General features: G+C 44.7%; 2 protein-coding genes and 1 long non-coding RNA gene across 16 annotated transcripts in view; 2 read left to right on the top strand and 1 right to left on the bottom strand.

The window, feature by feature from the left end:
* EHBP1 (EH domain binding protein 1) overlaps positions 1 to 14,251 on the top strand; it is a 433,785-nt gene extending 419,534 nt beyond the window's left edge. For all 10 annotated transcript variants that reach the window (XM_073212603.1, XM_073212598.1, XM_073212633.1 and 7 more), the window contains 4 exons: positions 5,267 to 5,366; positions 6,479 to 6,552; positions 12,883 to 12,997; positions 13,193 to 14,251. In XM_073212603.1, coding sequence (XP_073068704.1) covers positions 5,267 to 5,366; positions 6,479 to 6,552; positions 12,883 to 12,997; positions 13,193 to 13,283 — 380 coding nt within the window. In that variant the 3' untranslated portion in view covers positions 13,284 to 14,251. The remainder of the gene's footprint in view (positions 1 to 5,266; positions 5,367 to 6,478; positions 6,553 to 12,882; positions 12,998 to 13,192) is intronic.
* On the bottom strand, positions 12,251 to 15,842 carry LOC140843382 (uncharacterized). The gene is made up of 3 exons (XR_012121081.1): positions 15,177 to 15,842; positions 14,246 to 14,409; positions 12,251 to 13,226 (listed from the first exon to the last, which is right to left on the bottom strand). It is a non-coding gene; the product is annotated as an uncharacterized lncRNA (long non-coding RNA).
* A 2,502-nt stretch (positions 15,843 to 18,344) lies between these two features.
* OTX1 (orthodenticle homeobox 1) lies at positions 18,345 to 25,416 on the top strand. 5 transcript variants are annotated; one of them, XM_036996655.2, is made up of 6 exons: positions 18,345 to 18,559; positions 18,921 to 18,989; positions 20,354 to 20,436; positions 20,603 to 20,809; positions 21,700 to 21,851; positions 23,109 to 25,416. In XM_036996655.2, exons 4-6 carry the CDS (start codon positions 20,713 to 20,715, stop codon positions 23,916 to 23,918), a joined length of 1,059 nt encoding a protein of 352 aa, XP_036852550.1. In that variant the 5' UTR covers positions 18,345 to 18,559; positions 18,921 to 18,989; positions 20,354 to 20,436; positions 20,603 to 20,712; the 3' UTR covers positions 23,919 to 25,416. The 5 variants fall into 5 exon arrangements, with proteins under 5 accessions (XP_036852550.1, XP_036852549.1, XP_017524401.1 ...); XM_036996654.2 differs by lacking the exon at positions 20,354 to 20,436 and adding an exon at positions 18,640 to 18,830; XM_017668912.3 differs by having other exon boundaries at positions 18,345 to 18,830.
* The last annotated feature ends 1,603 nt before the right edge of the window (positions 25,417 to 27,019 follow it).

The raw sequence follows: 27,019 nt of genomic DNA, 5'->3' as shown, positions 1-27,019 counted from the left end.
ACACAGGGAAGACAAGTAGTGATTCTATAGCATCTTACTACGCTGATGAACGGTGACTGTAATGGGATATGTGCTGGGGACTTGATAATGGGGGAAATCTATAACCATAATGTTGCTCATGTAATTGTACATTAATGATACCAAAAAAAAAGGTTAGAAAATAAATAAATTAAAAAATAAAAAGTGCTGTTCAGATTCTGTTAAGGAGTTGTGACAAGAAGACTGCTGTTATTTTCTAACCTTTAGAAATAGTTTCTTAGTATAAATTTATGGAGGAAGAACTTCAGCAAAGCTGTCTATACCTCCTCCTGTAAGAAGTTACATACATGGTAGAAGTATGTCAAAACCTGTCTATAGAGTGATGTTACCCCAAATTTATTACTACATTCTGTTTTACCACATGGGTAAATAAAATGTGCATTTATTTTGAGAGAGCATGGTAGTTTTTATTTTACTTCAATAAAAAGGAGACAGGATTTTCCCCAAAGTTTATATTCCTAATATTATAACAAATTTATCATGCCAAGCAAATAATTTTAAGACAGTTGCTGCTGAAAACATCAGTAAAGATGATGAGATTCTCCATTTATATTGATTGCTCTTTAAGGATATTCTTGGAAATTTATGAGCTATTTGCCTATATAGTAAAATTTGTTTTTAAAATAAAGCTCTACTTCATAAGTTTGAATTATTTTCTAAAACTGGGGCACTAGAGTCATACAACAAATGTTGGCTTTGGAGTTTGTGTCCATGACCCTACATAGCTGCAGTAAGTTCATCTTTTTCATCCATTAAATTAATCTGCCAGATTTCACTTCCTTTGTTATTAAATCATGTTTCTCCAGTTAGTTGGGCTCCTTCATGTGTCTCTCATATATATTGCAATATATATCTTTCAAAGGTCATGATATTCATGTTATACTATCAGGACAATTTGTAATGACAACTTTTCCATATTTATGTTTGGTGTGACTTTGCTAAATTGTATTCTTTAAGAGCCATATGGATCACTAATCAGCTATCTCTGCTATGGAGCTGTAGCAGGAGTTCAACATTCTTTAATGTTTTCATGGTGGAATATCTTGAATTTGTTTATATGTACAACAACAGCCTACATCTGTGTTTTCATGCTTTCCCACTAAATCCATCTTGTGTTCAGCTCAGATTGTATTGTATTGTTCCTTATTTTGCATATATTATATAAGAATTGATGGTCTAAAAATATACCTTTGTAACTAGATTATACGTGTATGGTGAAAGATTAATTAGGAAGGGTTAATTAGAGAGTTTTTAAAAATAAGATTCATTTAATGTTAGCTTTTTGATATCACTTTTATTCATTTAAAATTTACATTGAAAACACTGCTCCTGAAAAAAGATTGAAAACCATATACAAATTCCTGGATGAATAAATTAATTATTGAATGGAATTAAATCTTAAGTTTAAGTCCTTTTGGAGAGGGGATATGGAATATAAAAGTGGTTACTGTAGTCAAATACCATTTATTAAGTATATCACATGTAGTACTGTGTATTATGTAGCTTTCTGTTACGTGGCTCTTGTTAACTGTGTGGGAAGAATGAACTAAAGTCATATTTACAAAGTTAAACTTTTCCTGCCATTATTCTTGCTTATTTAGTAATTTTTATAAATCACATTCCAACTACAGTAATTGGTTAAAAGAAAAAGTTGACATTGAGGGAAACTGACATTGTGAACTCAGAAAAGACATTACTTTCCTGGAGGCAAAATAAAAAAACAGAAATCTTTGAGGAAACAAAGCAGAAAAAATATATTAGCAGAGATTGTATTAATTAGTCAAATATTTTTAAATATTATGGTGGTGTTTTTATTGGCAGTATATTTATAATAAGCATGAAGCACTATGTTTAAAAATTTACTATGCTTTCATATTTTAGTAACTGTATACTGACCTGTAGTATTTTGTCATGTTTTATTTCAAAATAGTGTTCAATAGTGTATGTCTTGAACTTTTCAGTTCATGAAACAGAAAAAAATTTAAGACTTAAAAACATATAAGTATTGTTTCTCAGGTAGCAAAAATGCAGTTGTAATTAGAAATTAAAGGTAATTTTGAAAGAGAGGTAGTTAACTAGGTGAGGTTAAACAACATAAAATGATTTATGACCATTTTATAAAATAATGACAGTCTTCATTTTAAGCTACAATGTAAAGTGCTTTATTCTGAGATTATGTATTGTGGCAGAAACTAAAACTGCCTTTTTTCTAACAGTGCCAGAATACAGCCTCTTTTTCTTTTTGCACTAACAAGACTGCTTTACCACCACAACCCACTCTAAGTAATTAAATCAATCCTTTGTACTTACCGTATTCTCCTCTAGTGACGGTACTAGATCTGATTATATGCTTCATGCATATTCAAAGTACTGCACTGACAGCTCTTTAATGAGCTCTTACTTAATCAGTATGAACAATGTTCATCTTGTTCTTTTTCCCTACTGCATTAGAGCTAGGAACAGTCGGGAAAAATGAAACATCCAGCATTCATTTGAAAAATATATTGTACTTTGAAAAGTGTCTAAGCTGAGGAAGTTGCATTCTGCCCTTTAAAAGTCTGATGGACAAATTGGATTACTAGTATTGGATTAAATAACAAATGGTTAGAGGAGAAATGAGAAAAGCTTACTGTGATCACAGGCTTTAATATTTTTTGTTACTTATAAAGCAAAAGGGGTCTTTAACCAGTTATTAAAGTCAGGATTAATTTGTAATGGTTCAATTTACTGGCTTTCAAAAGCTTTTTAAATTTAAAAAATTTTAAATCTCTGAAAACAATAGTGTGATGATGTATTAGAAGAAAATTTAATTTTTTTATTACTAGGCTAAGTATAGATTTCCATCATTGTACACTATCTCACATAAGGAATTAGTAATACAGAATTGATTTAACCTCTAATATGGTTTTCAGTTAATTTATATAATCTGTGTAGCAATGTATACTATGTCTTTAAATATTTCTTATTGTTAGGCTCGTTTCCTTTTGAAACATCAGACTATTGTATTATTATTCATTTCCTAAGAATTACAGGACGGAGATCTTTTATCCTTAGCTAGAAATCATAGCCATGAGTTAAACTGAAAATAACACAGTACCATATCAATATTGTTATTCTCAAGGAAGCAGTCTTCCATTGAAGAAAATGATGCCAATTTAAGAGTAGGCTAGTTGTTTCTAGTATTGCCTGAAAGCTTCAATTAAAGGTTAAGTTAAACTCAAAGTTTTAATATGTCTATATTTTTAGAAGCCACTTAGGTTATAAACACAAGAATTAAGTCTTATTCAAAAAATTAAATATCATAAAAACTGCACCTATTAATATTGCACACATGTGTCATTTCACTGATCAAAAAGGCCTTCACCAGGGTACAATTGGCCCTTTTCCAAATTGCAAGCTTTTTCTCAGCTTTTTCTTTTTACTCTTTCTTCTTTTGTTGTTACCCAGGGATTTGTGCCTATCGCAGCCTATATCACATGACCAGTGTCAAGCCATCACATGGTCCAAAGTGAATACAAAACCAGCTATCCTTAAAAGAGATTAAAAATACTGTAAAACAATAAAGACTTTTGTTCATACTCTACAAGAATCTATCCTAAATCTGCTTCATGCCATAAAGTTTTACAGCATTTAATGAAAGCACATATCTTCACTGTTTTTCCTAATAATGAATAACAGATACTATTTTACAGGAATGCTCTAAAGTACGTTTAATTTTTTGCACACAGATCAGCTCTTTATATTCTATTTTCATTCTGAAAATGTCTTCAAATTTCTATTAATATGGAAATAGTTAAATTATGGTACATCCATAATTTATGCAAGTATTAAAAAAGAATGAGGAAAATCTTTGAACAGCATAACAAAAGAAGAAAATCACAGGGCAATATATTATAATGCCATCTAACTTACGTTAAAATAAACAAAAGAAGGCTGTATATGTCTGTGTCTATAGATACAGTATATAAATGTGTGACAGACATAGCTATGTGGTCTGGAAGGAGATAATGCTATACAGTAATAGTACTTATTTTTGGAGAAAGGGAAGTGGAGTGGAGAATTGAGGACATGGGGTTGATGAAAGAGGACTTGACTTTTTACTCAATTATACCTCTGAATTGTTTGAATTTTTTAAATGGACCGGTAGTGTGTTTGAAAGTTAAGAAAATATCTCACTTAAAAAGAAAATAAAACAGGGAATTAACTGGGATATTTAATTTTTTATTAGATATTTAAGTTAACTGTATGAATCTATACAAAAGTTAGACTGAAGTATTAAGTAATGGTCTAGCAAAACAATAAATTAATCATGGGTGAAATACCAAAAACAAGAATGAAAAAAAAAAAACAAAGAATTGTAAATTTGACTAGGTTCAAGTTGAAGAGAGGGGAAGGAAGAAGGTGGGGAATTAATATTTTTCTTGAGTATATTGTAGCCTGCTGCTACATGAACAATATAGTGGTATAGATAGATGATAGAATGGATATTAGGGAAAGTGAATTGTAAATGTGCTCATAAAATGTGTAATCTAAAATTTTAGACCTCTCTGCTCAAATGTTTTCTGACTTACCAAGCATTATTATATATTCATTATAATGTGCTTTTTCAGCGAGAGCTGTAGGTATTTTTTGTAGCTTGTTTATTTACAATGTGTTTAAAATAATTTTCAAGTGTTTACCCCATTAGGGATGATGAGTTCCGGAATGGATATACACATTTATCTTTAGTTTGCTTTTGGGGAGAAGAATAAGAGAAAAAGCAAGTTGTTACAAGTAGAAGCTTTCACAAAATCTCTGGACTTTCTGATCTTCCTGCTAGTCTTTAATTCTCATAATGATTTTTTTAATGTTTTGGGGTTTTTTTATCATGACCATGTCTGTCAGCGCTATGAGCTACTCATAATAATAAGTCAGCCTCTGGGGAGGATTTAAAACTTAGAACACTTTTTTTTTTATTGTACTTAGCAAGATCCATAGATATGTTTAGGGGGACTGAAATATACATACAGAATAATGCCAGCTTTAGAAAATTGGCTTATGAATTTTTAAATATTGATTTCTTTTTTCAGGCTTTGGATTTTAATCTTATATTACTTTAAACAAAATCTAATTTGTGCTATTGGGGTAACTAAAGTAAGTTTCATGTTTTTAAAAAAACACTTCTGCTAAACTATTATTTGGCTGGTAAAATGTCATATAATGAGAAGAAAATCTTTCTGAATTATAGGAAGGAACACAGAAGAGGAAGAAGCTATGATGCAGGAATGGTTTATGTTAGTTAACAAGAAAAATGCCTTAATAAGGAGAATGAACCAGCTCTCTCTCCTGTAAGTACTCCTGACTATGCTTGCTTTTCCTACAACATTGATGAATCTTAGGCATTTTAAAATTTGTTTCTTAGGGTTTCATATTCATTAGACTTAATTTTTTTATTAGAGATTACAGTATATTTTATATAAAAATAAAACATAGGATATAAGGAATTTTCATATGAGTAGTAAGAATTTTTAAATAGAGTGATAGATACTGGAAAAAATGTTTATTATACAGAAAGTCATGGAACATAAACAATTATTGTATTTAAGAAATAAAGGGTGCACAAAAAGGGTGTTTGGATTATATTGAAGAAAAAATAAAATTGAAGTTTATTTAACATCAAATTTTAAGTTAAAAATTAAAATAATTCTTAATAAGGACAAAAGTATCTTTGTATTCTATAGATGATGTACCCTAAATTTGGAGAAAAAAGATTAATGATTTAAAAAGAAGTGACCATTTAATACTTGCAAGAATTACAATAAAGTGGAGACTAGACCAAATGAAGCCATTCTTAGACTTCAGCACTTAGTTCACGATAGTACTTAATGTTTGTTCCTTTTTGCTCACTAGCAATATTCTTACAGTATGCCAAGTATAAGGGGGAAGCTTACATGTTTTATTTTAGTGAAAACCTCTATTTTTGTCATTTCTGCCATACCTAAAAATTTTTGTTAAAAAAAGTTATGAAGAACACAAAACTTAACTATTCCTGAGGTTTTAATTGTCTCTATACTAAATTTGCACTGGTAGTATTTTCATGTTTCTTGTATTCCCTTTACATGGAGTTCTAGACAAAAGAGGATGTATTATGAACTATGAAAAATATTTTACAAAATAGCCTTACACCTGGCACTTAATACAAGAAGCATTGAGGAATGAGACTACTTATCTGCAGATTCAAATATTCCTCTGTGCAATCAAACTGAAGGAGAGAAACAATAGTACTAGTAAATATTCAACCTGAGGAAGGTTTTAGTTTTGTATATCATTTGTTTGGAGTAGCTTTAAGTTTAAGAGAAAAGTCAGTTATGAGTCCTAAAATCAATGTAACCTAAAGGTTCTTTTAAGTGTTTAATGATTTAGTAATTAGCATATTGATGAACTTTTGCAACTTGCCTAGGGAAAAAGAACATGATTTAGAACGGCGGTATGAGCTACTGAATCGGGAATTGCGGGCAATGCTAGCCATTGAAGGTAAGAAATGCTGTGGTGGAAGTGAGGTGTGTAAGGTATCAATTGTCAAAGAGACTTGAACGGTATAATACTCTTATGGTCTCATTAGGTGTGGTCTGACTAGGGACCTACAGGAATTGCAAATAAATATCTTAGAGTCAGAAGGCAATAGTCATATAAAATCTAAGTCATATAAACCCTAATTCAGATAGATAATAATTATACTGGCTATTAAACACAAAATTAAGTTAACATTTGTTGGTAAACTTAAATGTCCATAAAATGGGAAATATAAGGAGTTAAATTACTTAATTATATTTTATTATGTGCAATTTAAAGTTGTTTCCACTGGGGAAGTTTGGAAAAGATTCATCATTTTGATTTTTCACATTCAAATTCTAAATTTTCTTTAATATTTAATTGGTGTCAACCCTGAAATGTCTCCAGTTTACTGGAGTTCTTAAGATATCAACTCCTATTAAGTGACTGTTCAGACAAAGATTGGCAAAGGAAGATGTGAAATACTTTCACACTTCTCATAAAGCTTTTAAATGAATTGTATAGTAATTCTGAGCAGTGTTTATAATATCAGTAAACATCAGCTATCTTAACTATGGCATTTGCTATATATAATTTTGTTTTTTAATTCTAAGGCATTTTAGAATGCTGTTCTCCTTATACTTAGTTGAGAATGTCTTGTAGTTTAAAGATGTCTGCTTAAAAGCTAATTATTTGGGCTCTGTAAAATGGACCTTTTGTCTAATCAATGCAAATTGATTTTCCTATTCTGTATTGACCTCTTAACCCATTGACTGTCCATGGTAATTTCCTTCTTCACCTGAGAATACCTGATCCATAATAAGTCAATTCTAATTAGTTCAAAAACTGGACATTTAAGTTTGTAAGGTAAAGTCAAATGAAACCACGTATTTTAAAAATGTTTTAATTAATGCTGTTATTAAATAAAATACTTGCTATTTATCTAAATATTATCTTACCCATTTATAAAAGCTTTATTTGTAATTATTTGTATATTCATAATCTCATTTGATAAATGTGACTGACAGCATTTGTATATATCCTTATTTAGAAATCAGATTTACTTTATTTAAAAGGCTTTGGATAGCTAACTTCAAGAGACTATTCAAATGTATCAAATTATACCATTAATAATGACTATAAAATTTGTCAAAGTTATTTAAGACGTTCTGTGAAATTTGCCATTGAAACGAAATGCGCAGGTACACTAAATGATATTTTCCCTCTTGATAGAATTTTTTGTAGTTACAGTATATAGTCTTTAAAAGAGACTGGAAAGCAAAATAGTTGAAAAGTAGGTATAGCAAATGGTATTTATATGGCGTATACATGTATGTGTAATATGAAATGTAGGTATTGATAGTATGTATAATGTTTAACTCATTATATAGTTAATTCTTTGTAGATTCATTATACATTATATTCAATACAGAGTATTGGTTTTTTTTTACCCACTCTTTCACATATGTGAGAGTTAAATCATCCCTAAAATACAGCTTAGTACAATACACTTGACTTTTACGGTAGATACTGCTGCTATCCCCAAATGAGTATTATTACCAAATACCATCTTAAAAGGAGGGCCATGATACAGACAGAAGAGCCCAGTTTCATCGGCTGTCCTATCCCTATATACCAGACCTACAATCTTAAATAATATAATGTTTTATCAGTCTGTTCTTCTACATTCTAGTAGAAAGTCATATTTTTGAAGAAGAGGGAAGAAAATAATGTGTTTTTTCCAAACACCTTTAATACAATTGTTAGTTTCTTGACATTCTGTTCTGTTTTTGTTTTTGTTTTTGTTTTCTTTTAATTAATGTCAGTGTTGTACATGTGATTGTGCCTTAAATCTCTCGGCCAGTTTGTCTTGCTGGTTGAGGAAAAAAGAGGCTTGAGGAAAGAAGCAGCCTGCTGATTACAAATAAACACTTTCTTAGAAAGACGCCTGCCCCATTAGCCTGGGCAGTATGTGGACTGGACTGGCCCAGAAAGGTGCTGACCATCATGATGATCAGTTCTATGAAGACAGTGTGCTCTGAGCCCACACTTAAAATGTACACATGCAGTTTAATAGCCTTTTGAAGTGTTAAAACACCACAGAAAAACACATGAATAGGCAGTATTGGTTGGTATTTGTTTTGCTTTCCATTGTTTTAAAGTTCATTCCTCTTTTCTTTCCCATGTCTTCTACTTAGTAGCCATAAGATGGTTTCCATAATAAATAAGCTATAATCTTTTCAAATAAATCTGCTGAGACCATTCACCAGGAGAAAAGCATAGAATACTAATACCATAGCACATTGAAAGAAATATTAACAGCTTAGTTTGAGAGGAAAAAAATCCAGTATATCCATTCTTCTGAGAATCCATAATCACTTTGGCCTGTTCTCTACTTTTTTCCCTAAGGTGTTTTTCATAGCACGAATTTCACTCTACTGAGCTAAGTTGTAGGATCCCTTAAGCTAACAAACATCTTTTAGATACTTTTCCTATAGTTTTTTGTTCCAGATTATTTAGTGCCCCTCAGGAAAGATAAATTCATTTCTGCACACATTGGGGTCGGCTTTTGGAAAGTGGTGAGTTCATTTTATGCACAAGAAATGGATCTTCTCTGGGATTTTGTACATCTTGATTTATTCTTGGCTTAGAGTTTGAAGTGGGTGCTCTTCTAAAGGGATTTATGCATAGGTTCACTATTTTTGTAGTTATGGTTTATATGATAAGCTTTTTATATTTAAAATCAATATGTAATCCTGTGGAGGAGCTTATCCCTTAAAACCCTATTTGTAAATCTATTTTAGCTTTGTTACACAGCACAGCCACAGCCTTCCACAGATTGATCAGGTACAGCGGTAGAATCCTATCAAATGGCCTGCTCTGATGATGATGCAGACTCTTTCAGGATTGCTAGTTGACTGGAACTAAAGATAAGACTTGACTGCAATCCCCCAATGTGCTCTTTATAAAAGTAGTGTTAATTTTCATCAAAGTGCCAGGCTTATTTGTAGTGTAAACCTGAAGTTGAAGGTTTACTACAGGAACTTTAGGTCCTTTCTATTAAAGTGTTTATAGGTATTTCTTTTGCCTTTTTTTCAAGGCAATTATCAACTTCAGCAAATAAACTGAATCGGGGAAGGAATAATTGGTCCTATATGTAAAAAAGAGTTTTTAAATTAACAAAACAGATCAGGGCAGGTGGACATAAACAGAATCTCTTTATTTCAACACTTTGGCTCAAATGCAGCATCAAAACTTAATCCTATTTGTTAGGAGAGGATATGGCTTTTGTAGCAAAATACCACGGGAATCTTTAAATTAATGAAATCCCACATTGTAGTCGAAGTCAGTGCATCTAGTTAGTTGTGACTGGTGTTATAGGTAAGTAATCCTTTCTTAAAATGCATAACAGGTAACATGTAACTTGCACTAAGGTTTCTTAAACATGACAATTTGTCTAGGTGAAGTTATTTGAAAGGGATTTAAAAATTTTGCAATTTAGGTTTTAACATGCAGATGTGAATCTTGATCAATTTTAAAGGTATTATTAAAGTTTATTTTAAAAGGTCATCAAAATAGTTTGCATCCAAATTAGCATTCAGTTATATGTGTATATGTGTATGGATTTACCCCCATGAGAAAGCAAATAAATACAAAGTAAAGGTAGTTTTGCTAGTGTAAAATCTCACTGCACATAGCTATTTTCTGTACAATTGACTAATATTTTATAGATAGATTTTAATGTAGGAATGACAAATTTAATATGAAAAATCCTATAAATTTATGCTGGAACATTTTAAATTCTAATGTCAGTTAGATTTGACTGTGAAATTATGAAAATTAGCTAAATATTCATAGCTTAAAAATGTTTTTTTTGCACTTACAAGAACTGTCACTATTGATCTAAGAAAAAGTTAAGACTTTAAAAATTACTTAATACTTCACGGGTTAAAAAAGGTTTTCTCTCATCCATATTTTTAAAGCCTTATTTTTTAAAAATTAAAGAAATCTTGATATTTCTGATTATTATAATTAAAGCCTTAAAAGTTGGTCATGTGCAGGAAAGTAATAATTTAAAACACTTATTAAAATTTATTTTTTCTTGGTTTTAAAAAAATTTGTAGTTTTCAATTTAATTATATTTTTTAAGTGTATGGTGGAGAAAATTTATCTCCCAGTCCTAAAGCTCTTATCAAAATGTTTTAGAAGTAAGGAGTTATAAATTAAAGCTTATAATCAGAATGATTTCTTGATGTTGGAAACACAAAAATTAATATTCATCAAAACTGGTAATCTTAATTATTATGAAATTTAGTTACAAATCTTTTACTGATTTAGCAGGTTTTTCTCAAAGTTAGTATTTCTACAACTACAGTTACCTGAAATTAAACTGGATGACCTTAAAGATCTTTCCAACCTGGAATGTGTATTAATTTATCTGCTGTGTAGAATAAGACTGATTGAGAAGAAGAAGCAGATAAGAAAATTGCTCAGCATTCTCGACCTCAGTTGCATTTAAATCCAGAGAATAAAATTGTGATAGATATGGCTTTTCTTCAATTTTGCTGTTTCATTATTATTTTTAAAAATCTAACATTCAGAAAAAAAACTTTACATCGTAATATTTTATGTACTCTGCTCCATGCTAATGCTATGGAATAAATTCCTTTTTTTATACAAATGTAATGTGAACAGCTATTTAATGTATTTGTCTGGTGTTTTATATCAAATGCAGATGCTTATGGTATGTTTCATATATGCATATGTATGTATTTGAGCTTATAATGAAAGGAATAATGATAAAAATTGAATAAGCTATTTTAGCTTTTTGCTGCTATTCTAACCTTTATTGCATGATGATGCATCTAATTTTTAATTTGTAAATACAAGATAGAATTCCCTCTAGCACCATTTGCTTTCATAAAGCTGCTGAGCAGTTTGCTGTCTTGAATAAATTTTGCTTTGGAGGGGGTCGGGGGGGATTTGAACCAGCGCATTCTTGTGTGGTTTGTGAAGATTCACATGGTAACCAGCGGTGTGCATTGTTAGGTTTATCTGAATAAGCACCAGCCATGTGAGTTTTAACATGATTGCCCAGGGCAATGGAGAGAGAAGAGAGAAACCCGAAAGGATTGCACTCCTCTGTTTTTTGGAAAGTGCATTTGCTGGGGGAGGGGGCTGCATGAGTTAGTGGCCATGGGTTTTTTTGTTTTGTTTTGTTTTGTTTTGTTTTTAAAGCTGGTGTCCTGTTTCCCTCTAGGCCCTCATTTGTTCTGCTATCTGCCTCATCTACTTCTTCTTTTCATTGTTTACCTTCCTAATGAGGGAGGCGGGGTAGACTGGAGTTTGATTGACAGTTACAAGCCCTTACAGTCTGGCCAGAGAGCAGTTGGCTTTGGTTTCAAAAGTGCTTTAAATGTTCGATATGGTCCTGTTTTTATTAAACGAAACTGCTGTTCATCTTAAGGAAAGTATCAGACCAGCAAAGATTAAGAAATATATTATTGAGACCTAAACCTTCAAAAAGCTGCCCCTACCCATGGAAAGAGAACTGCCCATCGGATTTTCCAACCTTTAACATGGGGTTTCAAAAAGAAGTGTGTAGTTTTTCCTCTGCAAAAGTGCTTTGATTTGAAACCACCCAGCAAACCTCTCCAAAAGAAAACTGGCTGTGATGAGATCGAGAGCTGCAGTGTAATATTGCAGAGCAAATTTATTTTTTACTTCAAAGAAAAATGCTAATTAGCCGATTCACTACTTTTAAAGTTATTGTGAAGCATATGGCGCCCAGTGTGAGATACATCCAACTGCTAAAATAGAGCGAAGAGGAAATTAGCGAAGAATGGGCTGTATGGGGTGAGCACGAGGGTGGGGGAGGAGGGTAGGTTCCCAGGCAGATTCTCTAGCCTTTTCAGAAGGATTTTTTTCTCCCATCTTTTCTTCCCACCCCCTCATTTACCCCCAACCCCAACCCCAACCCTGAGGCCGACGGCCTCTGGGCCTCCACCTCTCCCTCCCCTTTTTGGCTGAAATCAGGTGCGCACCTCCGGCTGGCCGCGGCTCACACCTGGTCTGTTTTTCAGGTTCCAGCCCAGCCGTAGCTGTCTCCCTCTGTAGGAAATATTTAGGGAGTTGGGTTTGGCGGGTGAAATCTTCACCACGACGTCCAAACTCCCCATAAAACACTAGCTAGTGGCTCTATAATACGGTGTGCAGAGGAATACAAGGAAACTAGAAAAGGAGGGCCAAGGAGGGCGGGAGCCTGTGTGCGTTGGCTCTGCGGGTGGGTAACGAGCCTCCCGTCCTCCGCAGACTGGCAGAAGACCGAGGCCCAGAAACGACGTGAGCAACTCCTGCTGGATGAGCTTGTGGCCCTAGTGAACAAGCGCGACGCGCTCGTCAGAGACCTGGACGCGCAGGAGAAGCAGTGAGTGGGCGGTGGGGTCGGGGTCGAGGCTCTACTGTGTGCTGAGGGGCGGAGAAGTTTGTGGAAAGTTCAGAGCAGAGGTCCTGGGCGGGCAGCCTCCCACTGGCCCCGCTGGCCTCCGAACGCGGGGTGAGACGGGAGTGCTGCTCTGCCCTCCACGAAGGAAAATAATTGTTTTTCCTGTGTGACTTCCAGGGCCGAAGAAGAAGATGAGCATTTGGAGCGAACTCTGGAGCAAAACAAAGGCAAGATGGCTAAGAAAGAAGAAAAATGTGTTCTTCAGTAGCAGCTGGACCAGATCTTTCCCAACATTTTAATGTTGGGTCCCTAGGCTGGAAAAAGTCAGACTCACTGATTTAAAACTTTTGACATTTTGTTTGCCTGGATTGTACTTATTTACCACCACCACCACCACCCCTCTTCCTCCCTCATTTCCAGAATTCCGAAGTAGCTTTAAGGATTTGTGTGTGTGTGTGTGTGTGTGTTAATCATTTCCTTGAAATCATGCGAATTAAATTTGCACAGACACCTTGTGAGTGATTGGTGTTGGGAGTATTCAAGATACTTAAAAGAAGAAGGAAAAGAAAAACTTCCCTTATTATTTTCACCCATTTTTCGATGGGAAGAAAATCCGAAAACATTTTTGTTAATAGCATAATGGTGGGAGGGGGGTGAGAGAGGGTGAGAAAAATGTCATGAATGATTTTCATCCAGTCCTGCCATATGTAACACTGACTCTGTTACCTAAATTTTATAGTTAGAGCATATTCCATCTACTTATTAAACTGTGTTCTATTTACCAGTGGGATTTTCTGCAGTTGTTTTGCATTTCACTGTAAGGATAATAGAGTTCCTCTCCTCTGCTTTCCTCAGAGGATAGCCCTTTAACATAGCCTGAGACAAGTCCTGTGATTTGAAGGTGAGCTGTGAGGATGGGGCTAATTGACATGCATCAGTTTACAAAGACAGTCTTATCATCTGAGGATGCGCCATCTTTTTCTCTGGATAATTATTTGTTACATCTAGCTTGGTTCCTACATTTTGTTAGGTCTCCACGTTGGCTCATGAATGCTTTTAATATTTATTCTGTATTGATAAAAGTCGGTCTTGCCACTATGAGTACTTCCATCAATTAATATTTTCTTCTACAGCATAGAACTGTCATTTTTGTGTGTGAAAATGGTTATGTTTATTTATTACAATACTGAATCATATATAAATTTTCAATAAAAGCAGAAACTTTCTTACCTTAAACACTGCTGCTACTTCCTTGCAATGAAAACTTGACACTGGTTTCAGAAGTTTGTGTATCCACCAGACTTTTCATGAGGAAGATGTGGTCCTCTTGAATTCAGGGCACGATACTGGGCTGTATTTGGAGTTGAAAAACTTTACACCATCTCAAAAGGGCCCTGCTGACGTCCAAATGTGAATTGAAAAGCAATTAGTTATATTTCCTTAAGCAATGTCAACTATATTATATTTTGTAAAGGGCCATCCTATTAAAATTTTAGGGAAATTTGTGATTCCACAGCACTGAAAAAAATGCTAATGTCTCAATGAGTTTTGCACGTTATTTTCTATTATAATTTTGCACTCTTATGAAGAAGAATTTTGTCTTCTGATAACCGGCAAGTCTGTAGATGCTGAAGAGAATGGAGGAGGGTTTGGGGTGGAGTTGCATAAGTGTGTGCAGGTGTCTGGGTATACGATGAGGGAAAGGGAACTTTGAACAAGTTTTCGGCTATAGAAAAAACCGCGATTTTATGGTAGTTTCCATTGCTCGTCTACAGAGGTGTCCAAAACAAAGAAAGCTAGTTCAACAAGTCTGGAGACAGCAAAGTCCACTATCATTTATACTTAGCCTAAATCGCACATACATATATATACACACAAATATTTACACATACATACACAAGCATAAATGACGTTTGAAAAGTATGCAGCTGCCTTCAAATAACTTGATACGGTACAATTTCTTCATGAGGTTTTTAAGTTACTGAAAAGTTATCGGAACTAAATGAAATCGGGTATTTGCCCTCTTTATTGAGCAGGAGAGCAGAGCTCGCTGCCGCTCTCTAGGGAAAGCTCTCAGAGGCTGCTCTAACCCCAGGGAAGCCGGCGGACAGAAATCGCCAGCCCGAAACCGCCTGACGCCTAAGTGGCCAGCGTCACCCACCCCATTTTACGCTGGATTCGGGAAACCCTTACTCCCGAGGAGCCTCGCAGAGTCGGCTCCCCAAAGCTGCTCCTGGCCTGCTGACCGACAAGCCATCTCTAGAGGATTTGCTGTCCGTCTTGCCCCAGTCCGGAGCCCCGAGGGCTTTCCATTTGGGCTGCGCTGCGGCGCCCGCACGCCCCGCAGCGGCGGCGGAGCGCGGACTCCCGGAACTAGCGGGGTCAGGCCCGCTGCGAGGACGCCGCATCCCGATTTTGTCTCATGGTTCCCAGAGGCTGCCTCCTGAGCGCAGGCGCGAGCCCAGAGTACCGAGAGGTCCGGAACCCGAAAGCCCGCGCTGCGGGAAAAGAAGCTGTGGGCCCGGAGTTGGCCGCGGGGAAGGAGTGTTGGCAGCGGACTAGCTTGGGCACAGCCCTTGGGCCGGTGCAGAACTTCCGCCCCTGGCCAGGATCCTACGGCCCCTCAGCCAAACCCCTCCCTCTGTCCCAAGTGTCCTTCAGAGTCTGGCCTGGCCTCGAGGTCACCTGGATGCTGGATCTGGGTCCCGGGGCCCAACTCCCATGCCCCCTTCCCGGCCCCCGGGCCTCAAGCAGAGTGGACAAGCCCTCCCCCGGCGATGCCCCCTCTTGCCCTCCCCGCGCTGCGGCCGTTGCTGGAACAGTAGCGGCGTCTGGCCCAGAGTCTCCCACCTGGACGTCTGCCTAACGACGGCCGCCTGAATCCTTTACACCGCGCAGAAGAAACTTTCATCTCTCTCTCTTCTCCTCCCTCTCCCCTGTCTTTTTCTACTCTTAATCCCGGGATTTATGGGTTGAGCATTAAGGAAATTCTCCTGCAATTTGGGATTAGATAAATACTCTCATTGGGGGCGGAAGGGTGGGGGGAATAGTGCTACTTGATACCTCCCAACTTCCCCGAGACGGTGGCAGCATCTGGAACTGAGAGCTCCGGACTCCCGAGAGGCTGGCCCTGGGGACCGCCTGAGTACATTCCAGCGCGCACAGCCGCACCACCGCACCGCGCCGGACCTGGACCGGGCGATGCAGCTGCGGGCCAAACAGGGCCGGGAGGAAGCAGGAGTGCGAGTGGTTGAGGAACTACTACAAGGGCACGCACCCTGGCACCAGAGGGCTGGCCCAGGCACAGAGTGCGCAGGCCCCGCTAGGGCAGCGCCTGGCTAGGGAGGCCGACTCTGCAGAAGCGCCCCCACAGCCCGACTCCCGCAAAGTCTCATGCACAAACTAGTGTGCTCCGGCCTGCGCCTTTTTGCCAGAAATGAAGGCGGGGTGTATTTAATTTCTTTCTTTAAACGTCTACACCCGTCTCTGGGGCTCCGAGCCGCGGGCCTCGCTTGCTACTCCCTGCGGGGGCTTGTGCGAGCCTGAGGTGTGTCTCCGCCCGGGTCGGCGCTGCGCGGTGCGCAGTTTCTTTTCCTGTTAAAGCTTTTCCTTTCTGTTTTTCCTTTTCTCTCTTCCAGTTATTGTTTCTCTCTGTCTCTCTCCCTCTCTCTCTGTCTCTCTCTTTCTCCCTTTTGTGAATGGGCCGCAGTGTCTTTGTTCTGGAGAGAAGCGCCCGTGTCGCTGACTTTTGTGAACTAGAGAAGGATCTTGTAAAACCTCCTTTTCTCCTTCAGACTCCCCACCCCACCCTCCTCCTTTACCTCTTTGATTAGATGTTCCCTCATCGTCAAAAAAAAAAAAATGTAATTTCGTTGGTCTGGCGGCCACTTTCTTTGAACATTAGCTCGCTTTCAGCTCCAACTTCAATTAGAAGGAGTTGATTTTGAGAGATCAACAAAAGAACCGACCAAAGCCTTATTAAAGGTCCTAAGAAGATCTCCCGGGTCCTTTGACAAGCAGTTAAGGAAACAGTGTGCCCTCCATCATATTCTGTTACCGTATTTTATTCGGACTGCAAAGGAAAGTGTCGCTTGGGGGAGGGGAGCACTTTGATGAGCGGCGGCTGCGGCCCCTTTTCACTCAACGGACTCCCCCTTCTTTCTGCTCCTCCTCCTCGCCCAGAGCCGGGTTGGCTCTCCGGGCCCGACCTCGCAGCCCGGGCTGCGCCGGTGCTCCCCACCGCAATGCGCCTGTCGGCTCCGGGAATCACCCTCACACTTATCCCTGTTCAAACTTTTCACTCTTCCTGTTAGGAGTAGAGGGGAGGGGAGGGGGGATTAAAGAGAGGGGTAGGAATTCCTCGAAAGGGAGTGAAGTCCTGCCTAATAGGAGGAGGTGCCATTTAAAAGAATCGCCGTGCTCAGGGATGCGGCAAAAACTTTTTTTGCACTTTGAAAAGTCCACCCAGGTAGACAGGTTTGCGAAATTTGTTCGGCTGGGAAATGGGTTTCGCCAGTCCTAACAATCCGGGGAAATCACCTTACGGAGGCTCCTGCGGCAAGTGGGCAAGAAACTGAGGGTTGAGGTCTGTGGCCTTGTTTCCCCTCAGACCGTCCCTGTAGAAGGAGACCAGGTAAGAGACAGACACAGTGTGAAAGAGTTTCTCATCAAAATCTTTCCATTCAGAAGTAGTGTGTGTAAGGGGGAGGGAACACTGGGCTCCAGCATTTCAGAAGAAGCATTTAAGATTTGCAAACACTCTCCGTGGGTACTGGGAACCCCAGAAGACGTCGAGGAGCAGGTAAGTGGCGGTGCCTCCCTGCGGTGATGTTCCCGGGCGCGAAGAGTCCTGAGGCGCCGAGGCGGGATCGACGCCCCCGGAGCTGCTCGGCTCGGCCGAGTAGCCTGTGCCAGCACGAGCTGCCGGCGGCGTCAGTCTGCAGGTGGTGGCGCGGTGTTGGAAGAACGCTGGGGCTCGCGGCGCCGGGAGAGGGACCGGGGGCCCGTTCTCCTCCAGCCGGCGGCTCCGGCGTCCTCGCGCCCACAGCCAGGCCTCCGAGCCGGGTGGCCCAGGGGAGAACTAGGGAACCGGTTCTCCAGCGCCTCGCCTCTCTCTCTGCCACTCCCTCCCGGGCGCCAAAAGGCGAGGACGGGGCGGGGACCCCGGGACGGCCTCGGGACCGGCGTCCCCATCCGCGGCCCGGGCTCCGGCGCAGCGCTCGCCTTCCTCACCTCGCTCTGCACCGCGTTTGCCTGGCAAGCCCCAGAGTTAGCGCGCGACCGGGGCGGGGCAGGCGGGCGGGAGGGCGGGGTGCAGGGGGCGGGGGAGGGCGGGGGCGCGCGGAGGTAACCCCCGGCTCGTGCTGCCATTGCCCGGCTCCCTGTCACTCAGCCCGCGCCGGGCCCGGGATTGGCAGCCTAGCTCCGTTACGCACTCACCTCGCGTTCACATACCCGGGGAGGGCAGTAGAAAGGTGATCAATCTTCATCAGGCTACATTTCCAATCACCTAAACAACTCGGCAAGACAAGCCACTCCGACAAGGTAAATCGCTTGATTTATTTAGTTTGCGAAGTTCTTCTGCAGGGCTTCCCCAGGCCCCACCGCCTCCACTTTGTACCTAGAGGGCACCGGCAGCCGCGAGCCGCCTCCCAACTCTGCCCCCTCACCTCCCAACCTCCCCCTTGCGGCCCCTCGGCGCGGTCCTGGGCGAGATTGTGTCCGAGGAACGTGTAGAGCTTTGCAAACAAAGTGTCTGTGCAATAAAGTGAAACCTGGAGGGACACTCACAAAGCCACTGAAAAGAAAGAGAAGGGTAAGAGGGAAGTTGGGGAAAGAAAGAAATCCGAGGGTCCCAGACCAACCGCTCAGCCTGGCGGGTAATCCTGTGCCGCTTGTTTTACAGGTTGGCTGCTCGGCAGGTCTGTGTGAGGGCGCGAGGTAGATGGTGAGCGGCCCCGGCAGCTGAGGGCAGGTAAGGAGAAAGCCGCGGGGCCGCCCGGGACTGGGAGCGTCAGTGGCTCTTGTCTTCCCCTCCTCAAACGGGTCCCCGATTTCCAGGTCCCCGGCAGATAGGCCGGACTAGGGAGAGGCCTGACTCCGCTCTTGGTGCGCGGAGGACCCAAGAGCTCTGCTCCGGCCTCTCTCCCCCTCCCCCGCCTCCTCCGAAGCAATCGTGCTTAAGTGCTAAGTTCGAAGAAAAGTCTTTGAAAACTCGCACTGCAGCCTAAGCAATGTCGCCGAGGGTTGAGTCTCATTCCCCCTTCGCCCAAGAGCTCTGGCTGTTTCCCTTTCGTCTTCTTCCCTGCAAACTCGGTTCCTCCAGCCCAGGCCTGGGGTCCCGGAGAATAGAATCTTGGAGCTTCCTTAGCTACACTTCTCTCCCTGAACTCCGTAGCCCGCTCCCAGGCCTGTTTTTGAGTTCCCGCGAAGGCGGGTGAAGCGACAGGTCCTCTGGGGCCCAGTCCCACTCCTCCAGCGCCACTTCCTGATCCTGAGAACAGCGCCTCAGATTCGGGGCAACTGGGAAAGCAAGGCTTCTCGATCTTCTGGCCCGGGTCAGTGCAAGCTGTGCCGCCGAGGCCTAGTTCTCTAGTTTGGATGGGGTTCTGCGGCCGCGGGTTCAGCCAGTACGATTAGCAGAGCGCGCGGGACCTACCGTACTCAGGCTTCCCAAATCCGCGAGACTTTCTGGGGCTACAGGCCGGTCACCTTTCAGCTCCCACTGGGACCATATTGTCCGCGGCCAGGACCCGGCGGAGAAAAGGACAGACTTGCGCTGGCAAAGAAGGGCCTGCGGCTGTAGAGAGGTCTGTAGAGAGGTGCCTATGATCACAGACCATGTCTTAGAACAGCCACATCCACAGTGGCTCCTTCTGTGCCTCCAGGCCGCCTCTGGGGGAGCTGGGCCAGGAACTGTGGTTGCTGGGATTCCGAGTGACCAATCCTTCAGCGGCTGGGCACAGAGAGGTCACCTGGAGGGGTGGCTGTGGACTTTGGAGCCTGGATCCAGTCGCGGGGACCTTTGAAGGAAAGTACCCTAAGTGGGCAATGCGTCCAGGAGAGGCCCAGGTTCTGCTAGCCCTCTGCAGTGCCCCAGTGGGTTCTCTGAAGTTTCTCCCTCACGTCCGCCTTTTAAAACATTTGAAACAAAACGAAAGAACCTCTCATGCGATGGGCAGCCTGACGCCAGGGAGCCTAGTAAACGTTTGCTTGTGTAGTATGAGGCTGCTTTCCACCAGACCAGAATTTTGCCTAGACGTGAGACCTTGCACACTCCTTGCTTCAGGCTCTGACCTCCCCGGGTTGGCTCTGCTTTTAACCTCTCTCCATTCCTAGCGATGCCCTACGAGTGTCTTTGACCCATTCCAAGCCCAAAAAGAGGCGATGACAACCTTTTCAAAGAAGCTGAGGTCTTTGGGGTAAGGTCTTTGTAGAGCTGAGTTGACCGCCCTGAGCAGTTCAATGGCGTGTGTTCCCTGTCCCCCTCCACCCCATCCTCCCTCCATTCCGTGGGTCCTAACCTCCGAGACCAGGAAGCCGGGATGGCTCTGAATGATCATCTCCGTATGTCTACTCTTTCTGTAGGCCAAGCCCCCAGACGCAATAGAGCTTGAAGGACTGCGCGGTGGGAGCCCCGCACTGCGCCTGGCCCCGGCCCCCTGGATCCTTCGGGACGCCTCCACCCGGCTGTTAGCATGATGTCTTACCTCAAACAACCCCCTTACGGCATGAACGGGCTGGGCCTGGCCGGACCCGCCATGGACCTTCTGCACCCCTCCGTGGGATATCCGGGTGAGCACCAGTCCTGCCCCAGCCTCGACAAATCTTGGGAACTTCCATCTCCTCGGGTTTGAGCCCAGGAATTGTAGATGAGCAGGCCTCTGGAACAGGTTGCTTAGTGTGCTTGCAGTGCAGAGCACGCTGCGTGAGTCCTGGGCAGGTAAGGTGAGCCAGGGCAGCAGAAACGTGCAACGTGGCCGCTCCCCACCGGCAACCTGCGCCACCGCCAGCACAGGACACATTTGCCCACGGATTAATTTACCACGGGTGGCTTTTATGGGCTGTGTATGAATCTATTCCTTTTTCCCCAACACTGAACGAGAAATCTGGATATTCGCTAGGCCCTGATAGGAAGAGCCGACCCTTATGCAAAGAGATTCATTGAACTGAGGAAGGGGGATTCTCCTTCCCTAATTAAAATGTCCTCTAGACTAGTAGCCTGCACCAACTTTTGAACTGCTGATGTGGAGTGGAGGGCTTGAGCCGAACTCTGGCTTTTCTAGCTCCCACTCTTTAACCCCCATTTATTTCTTCCGAAAGTGTTTTCTATGCATCCTTTCCCCACCCTCCAGCAAGAGAGTGTATTGTGGAGGATCAGGGAGGTGCAGTGGGGGGTGGTTAAAGAAGGGAGATTGTATATTTTCTCTTCCTTTCTCAACCTTTGAGAGGCAAGGAAGGGGGCAGCCCTGGAGCCTAGGAGACACTAGCTCCCAATCGCACGCATGCTCTTTCTCCCACCTGTGGCCACTCATGCTTGCCTTCCCGGGGGAGTTTCTTCTGCTCCGAGCTTGGCTTTCTTGTGTAAAGGCCTGGCTCAGGGCCTGCCAGTGGCCTGTCTGCGTCCTCTAGAGCGGGTTCGAGTGGCCACCGCTGACCCGAGGTGCCCCCGCGTGTCCCCTCAGCTACCCCGCGGAAGCAGCGGCGGGAGCGCACCACCTTCACGCGCTCGCAGCTGGACGTGCTGGAGGCGCTCTTCGCCAAGACTCGCTACCCTGACATCTTCATGCGCGAGGAGGTGGCGCTCAAGATCAATCTGCCAGAGTCCAGAGTCCAGGTGCGCGCGCCTGGGGCTCAAGAGTCAGGGTAGGGGTTCCGGGGCTTGTCCGAGAGAGCCTCCGGAGGATGGTCTGGAGTGGGGGCGGGCGTACAGACTGGGCAGCTTCTCTCAGACTCCCCCTAGCGCTGGGCGGGGACCTGGAAGAGGGGCAAAGTTAAAGGAACTACCTTAAAGCCCTGTATTCTGGGGCCCTTGGCCCCGAGGCGCTTTAGGTAATGAGAGCCCTTTATAGGATTGTGGGAGGACAAGCGAGGCTCCTGTTAAGTCAAGTCCCCTGAGGGCCTGACACTTGCCCCTGGTTTTTCGGCTGCCCCAGGACTTCGCAGTTTCCTTCCGGGTGCTGAATTCTTCCTCCGCTCGTGCCCTGCATCCCCGGCATTCTGGAAATGGAAGAGTGGAGCGTGTCTGACCCCAGGGCCCTGCCTGGGCGTGCGCTCCACGGGTGGCGCCAGTTTGATCAGACGTTTTCTTTGCAGGGAGAGGATGCCGAACGCAAAATCCGGCTACTGATTTTGCTGTTTCTATTTTTGCGATGAAGGGGTCCCGAAAATACTGTTGGTATTATAACTCAGAACTCTCCCCAAAGGCCTTTTATCTTGCCTCTTTTCCCCGGAGGCTGGAGGAAAAAAACCAGGAATGCCATGCCATGTATCGGGGCCCTCCAAAAGTGAGAACCTTAAGACTGGATTCCCAGTTAGAAACCAAGAAGCCGAACGAAATTCTGTCTGGGCTTCCTTCCTTAGTCCCCCAGAGTACTGCCTCTGTTCCCACCCAAATTATCACCCTGGCCAGCACTGGGCCTTCAGGGAAGACCGGCTCCGGCCTTAGATTGGTCACTATCCACCCCCCGCGGCCAGCGCTGTGCCTCTCCGCTGTTTCCTGAGATGTGTTCACAGAAGACAGGGCCTCCAAACATACGCGGGGCTGTTGGGAAGCGGCCAAGAGCAGCATTTTAGAGACGGCTGAACTTCTACTGGACAAACGCAACTGTGCAGTCCCAGGGCAGAGTCGCGCTGGGGTGGGGAGGTGCACATCCCGACTTTGCCAGAGGAGGATCTTTGAGCAGAAGGACGGGGGAGGGTGGAGGAGCTGGGGGCGCTGGGGTAGGGTCTGGCGCCGCTGGAGATGGGGAGGGGCGAAGGCCTGTGTAGGAGAGGGATGGAAATCCAGGCCCGGTGGTGGGTCTAGAGGGCGGAAGACGAGCAACTCCCCCTTGTGCCTCTGACACGCTGTCCCCCACCCGGCCCGCTGCAGGTCTGGTTCAAGAACCGCCGTGCCAAGTGCCGCCAGCAGCAGCAGAGCGGGAGCGGCACCAAGAGCCGCCCAGCCAAGAAGAAGCCGTCCCCGGTGCGGGAGAGCTCGGGCTCGGAAAGCAGCGGCCAGTTCACGCCGCCCGCTGTGTCCAGCTCCGCCTCGTCCTCCAGTTCGGCGTCCGGCGCCTCCGCCAACCCGGCGGCTGCGGGCCTGGGAGGGAACTCGGCCGCGGCGGTCCCGTCGTCGCTGAGTACGCCGGCCACCTCGTCCATCTGGAGTCCGGCCTCTATCTCGCCAGGCTCAGCACCCGCGTCGGTATCGGTGCCTGAGCCGCTGGCCGCCCCTAGTAGCGCATCGTGTATGCAGCGCTCGGTAGCCGCGGGCGCTGCGTCAGCGGCAGCCTCGTACCCCATGTCCTACGGCCAGGGCAGCAGCTACGGCCAGGGCTACCCCGCGCCCTCCTCCTCCTACTTCGGCGGCGTGGACTGCAGCTCCTACCTAGCGCCCATGCATTCGCACCATCACCCGCACCAGCTCAGCCCCATGGCACCCTCCTCCATGGCGGGCCACCACCACCACCATCCTCACGCGCACCATCCATTGAGCCAGTCCTCAGGACACCACCATCACCATCACCACCACCACCACCAGGGCTACGGCGGCTCCGGGCTTGCCTTCAACTCTGCCGACTGTTTGGATTACAAGGAGCCTGGTGCCGCCGCAGCTTCCTCCGCTTGGAAACTCAACTTCAATTCGCCCGACTGTCTGGACTATAAGGACCAAGCTTCATGGCGGTTCCAGGTCTTATGAGCCCAGGAGTGGAAGAGGAGAAACGCACTACCTGCGTCCTCCGCAGTCCCGTCCTGCTGCTGCACCACCCGCCTTTGCCTCGGCTTCTCCAGACTTGAATTCTCATGCCCCCAAAAGATGCCCTTTGCCTGCACTGCCACCCTCATCTTCGTGCCATTTGCTTGGGAGATGTGCACACCCGCCCACCCCTTGGATGAGGGGGATCGGTGCTTTGGCTTGGCGCACAAGTTCGGTAGGCGAGCTGTGTGCTCCCCTCCTCAAGCCCTAACAAACTCCTAAGTCAGCCTCTTCCAGTCTTTCTGGACAGTTATACACTTGGAGTCTTCGGAGGCTTTTCGCTCTGACTTGTTGTTTGGGCACTACACTTTTATTTATTCTTTCTGGAGACTGGAGTCACTAACTGGCATGTGTCTGCCCATTGGCGTGCACCACACTCTACTCCAAATCAAAATAGCCACTAAGTATTTCTCGCGTGCACATTGCTGCCCCTTCAGCTGCCCTTGGCCCAGATCCCCGCCTGCAGGCCAGAGCTTCCCGGCGTTCCCTCCTCCCGAGCCGGACGAGCTGGGGCAATGCCCCAGGGAGCAGAGCGCCCCTACGCTCTCGCGCACAGCCCCGCCCTGCGTAGAACTGGCTCTAGCTTCCGCCTCGGCGGCGGGAATGTTGTACATAGCCAGGCCCGTTCCAGGGACCACTTAAACTTTTAAGTTGCTGTTGGTTGAACTGAGCATATGTCATCTTAGAGCCCAGGAAATAGAACTTTAAGATACATACAGCATATATATATACATATATATACGTACACACAAACACACACACAAACATACATATATATATAAAACAAAAGCAAAAAATATTTTCCCTCAGTCCCCCTTTCTCGCTTTCTCCATCGATGGCGCTTTTACTTTTTCTGTTGTTGCAAAGCCTACCCTCTCACACCTTCTCTCTCTTGTGTATTTATTAAAGAGGACCTTTTGATTACTGGAAGCTGGGCTCGGAGGAGTGGGAGGGCCCGCGAGTGTGCAGGAAACAACCAGGTTAGGGTACAGGGGAGGGGCTAGGCTAGGCGGGGGCGCAGGACTGAGCCCTTCACCAGGTCTAAGCACAGGGTTGCCGTTCAGGTTTAGAGACCAAAAACAAACAAACAAAAAAAAAACGTCATTATGGAAAAACAAACGGACAAACCCAGGCCCTAAACCCTGGTTACAAATCTTCTGTCGGTTTCTCTCGCTTTAAACAATCCCGTTTTGTCTAGTGAGTTTTTAGTGCACCTTCATTCTCCGAAATCTGCGGAAAGCCCTCGCCTGTGTATCAATTTTGGCTTTGGCCGTTTTGTCCAGTAGGTGGGAAAGTAATTTGTAAATTTGCTTTGTCCGATGTGAAGATCACAAATTACTTGTTGAAATGTAAGGCAGTTCCCTTCCTCCCCCTTTATCTACATTATTTCCCTAAAATAAATGCAAATTACTGAACGGCTTGTCAGTGTTGCTCTCCTGATTCCAGCCCCAAGTCCTGGTCTCAGGGGACCCAAAAGAGGGAAATTCCCGTGTTAATAACCCGCGTGTTAATGACCTGTGTGAAACTGGAGGTCAAAGGATAGGGCGGGAGGATGCAGCAAAAGGAGTCGTCAGAAACATTCTCTTAGGGAGTGTCCTCCCCTCCTAGTCAGCCCGGCCTCTTCCCCCAGGCGCTTTGACCCCACATCCCCTCTTGCCATCCAGGACAGAGACTGGTGTCAGCACTCAATTCCCAAAGCAATTCCTTTCTCTTCAGAGGCAGGAGCCTGGCACTGATTTCTTCACCCTAATTGCCTGCACTAGAAAGATTAGGGGGAGGGGAAGAGGGTCGGGAGGCGGGAAAGGATGGCTCTGTAATACTCTCAGTGCTGAGCCAAAAAGGAAAAGAAAACAAAACGACAAAAAAACGATCCATGTCTTGAATATTGGCAGCAGACAACCTTCTTTTCCGCGGAACTGGGTGGCTTCATGGTGGCTGGGGGCTCCGAGTCATTCCTTCCACGTACTGAGATGCCCCTCCAAACCTCAGTCCCCCTCCAGAAGTAGCCAAATTATCTTTGTTCGTACTGAGTTTTTTAAAAATACACGCACAAAATCTAGGAAAGTCAACAAGGACGCGTCCCACTTTGGTGGGGGAAGAAGACTCTCGGCTTGCAGTGGGGTCGGGAAGGACGGGACCACCACCCCTGAGGAAGACGGGGATGGGGGGGGGAATGGGGTGCGATGGGGTGGGACGAGCCCCCGGGAAACCCAGAGCTCGAAGTTCAAAGTCCAGACTCTGGTTTGAAACCACCTGGGTGTAAGGCCGAGAAGCTGCTCAACTTGTCCACGGGCGAGAATAAGGAAACAACGAAAAGTTTCCTGTGAAGTGACGAACGCATCCTATTTTTCTTTATTCCGCGTGAAACATGAGAACACACCCTGAGGCCGGGTCTGGAGAACGACCTCTCCCCCTAGGGTCCCGCGCTGAGCAAGGTCTTAGGGCTGCCAACCCCGCTTGTAGAGAAGGCTTCCTAGCCGCGTCCTCGCTCCCGACCCGCAGGCCCGGCTCTGGCGCGAGGTGCCTTCCCAGTCCAGCAAGCCCCTCGTCCCCGCCTCCGCCAAGGCCCGCCGGGGGGCGCAGCCGAGGCCTTGCCGAGCCTGGCCCGCAGGCGCCGCCCCGGAGGGAGACCCTAGTGTAGGGCCCGGCCGCGCCCGCGCAGCTGCTCTTTGCGCCGAGTCTCCAGTTAAATGCGAGGCAGAGCCGCCCAGCCGGCGTGCGCCGTGGCCCCTCGGGTGCGGGGCGCTCACGTGCTGCAGAGGCTGGGCCGGCGGCGACTGGAGCAGCGTCCTCAGCCCGCCCAGCACGGGCCTGGGCACCCGGGCTGGCGGGCCTCCCGGGCGCTGTCCTCCGCACACACAGCTGGGGCCGCTCCGGGTTACGCAGCAGCTGCCAGGGCCGCTCGAGGCCCAGGTGCTAAGCTGCCCCCACCCGCAGCTCTCCGCGGCGGGTCCTGTGCGACCCAGCGGTCCTCTTGGCTGCTCGGAGGAGTGAAACCAGGAGACCAGGCTTCGCACCTGCTCGCACGTCTGTGTGGCCTCGGG

This window comes from Manis javanica, chromosome 1 (assembly GCF_040802235.1).
Source record: "Manis javanica isolate MJ-LG chromosome 1, MJ_LKY, whole genome shotgun sequence".
Lineage (NCBI taxonomy): Eukaryota > Metazoa > Chordata > Mammalia > Pholidota > Manidae > Manis > Manis javanica.
This window is presented reverse-complemented; position numbering and strand designations above follow the sequence as displayed.

Bases quoted from the DNA above. Each gene is read 5' to 3' on its own strand.
- OTX1 (XM_017668908.3), top strand. From the start codon at position 20,713: ATGATGTCTTACCTCAAACAACCCCCTTACGGCATGAACGGGCTGGGC. The intron at 20,810-21,699 runs GTGAGCACCAGT...GTGTCCCCTCAG, and splicing joins CCCCTCCGTGGGATATCCGG to CTACCCCGCGGAAGCAGCGG. The intron at 21,852-23,108 runs GTGCGCGCGCCT...GGCCCGCTGCAG, and splicing joins TGCCAGAGTCCAGAGTCCAG to GTCTGGTTCAAGAACCGCCG.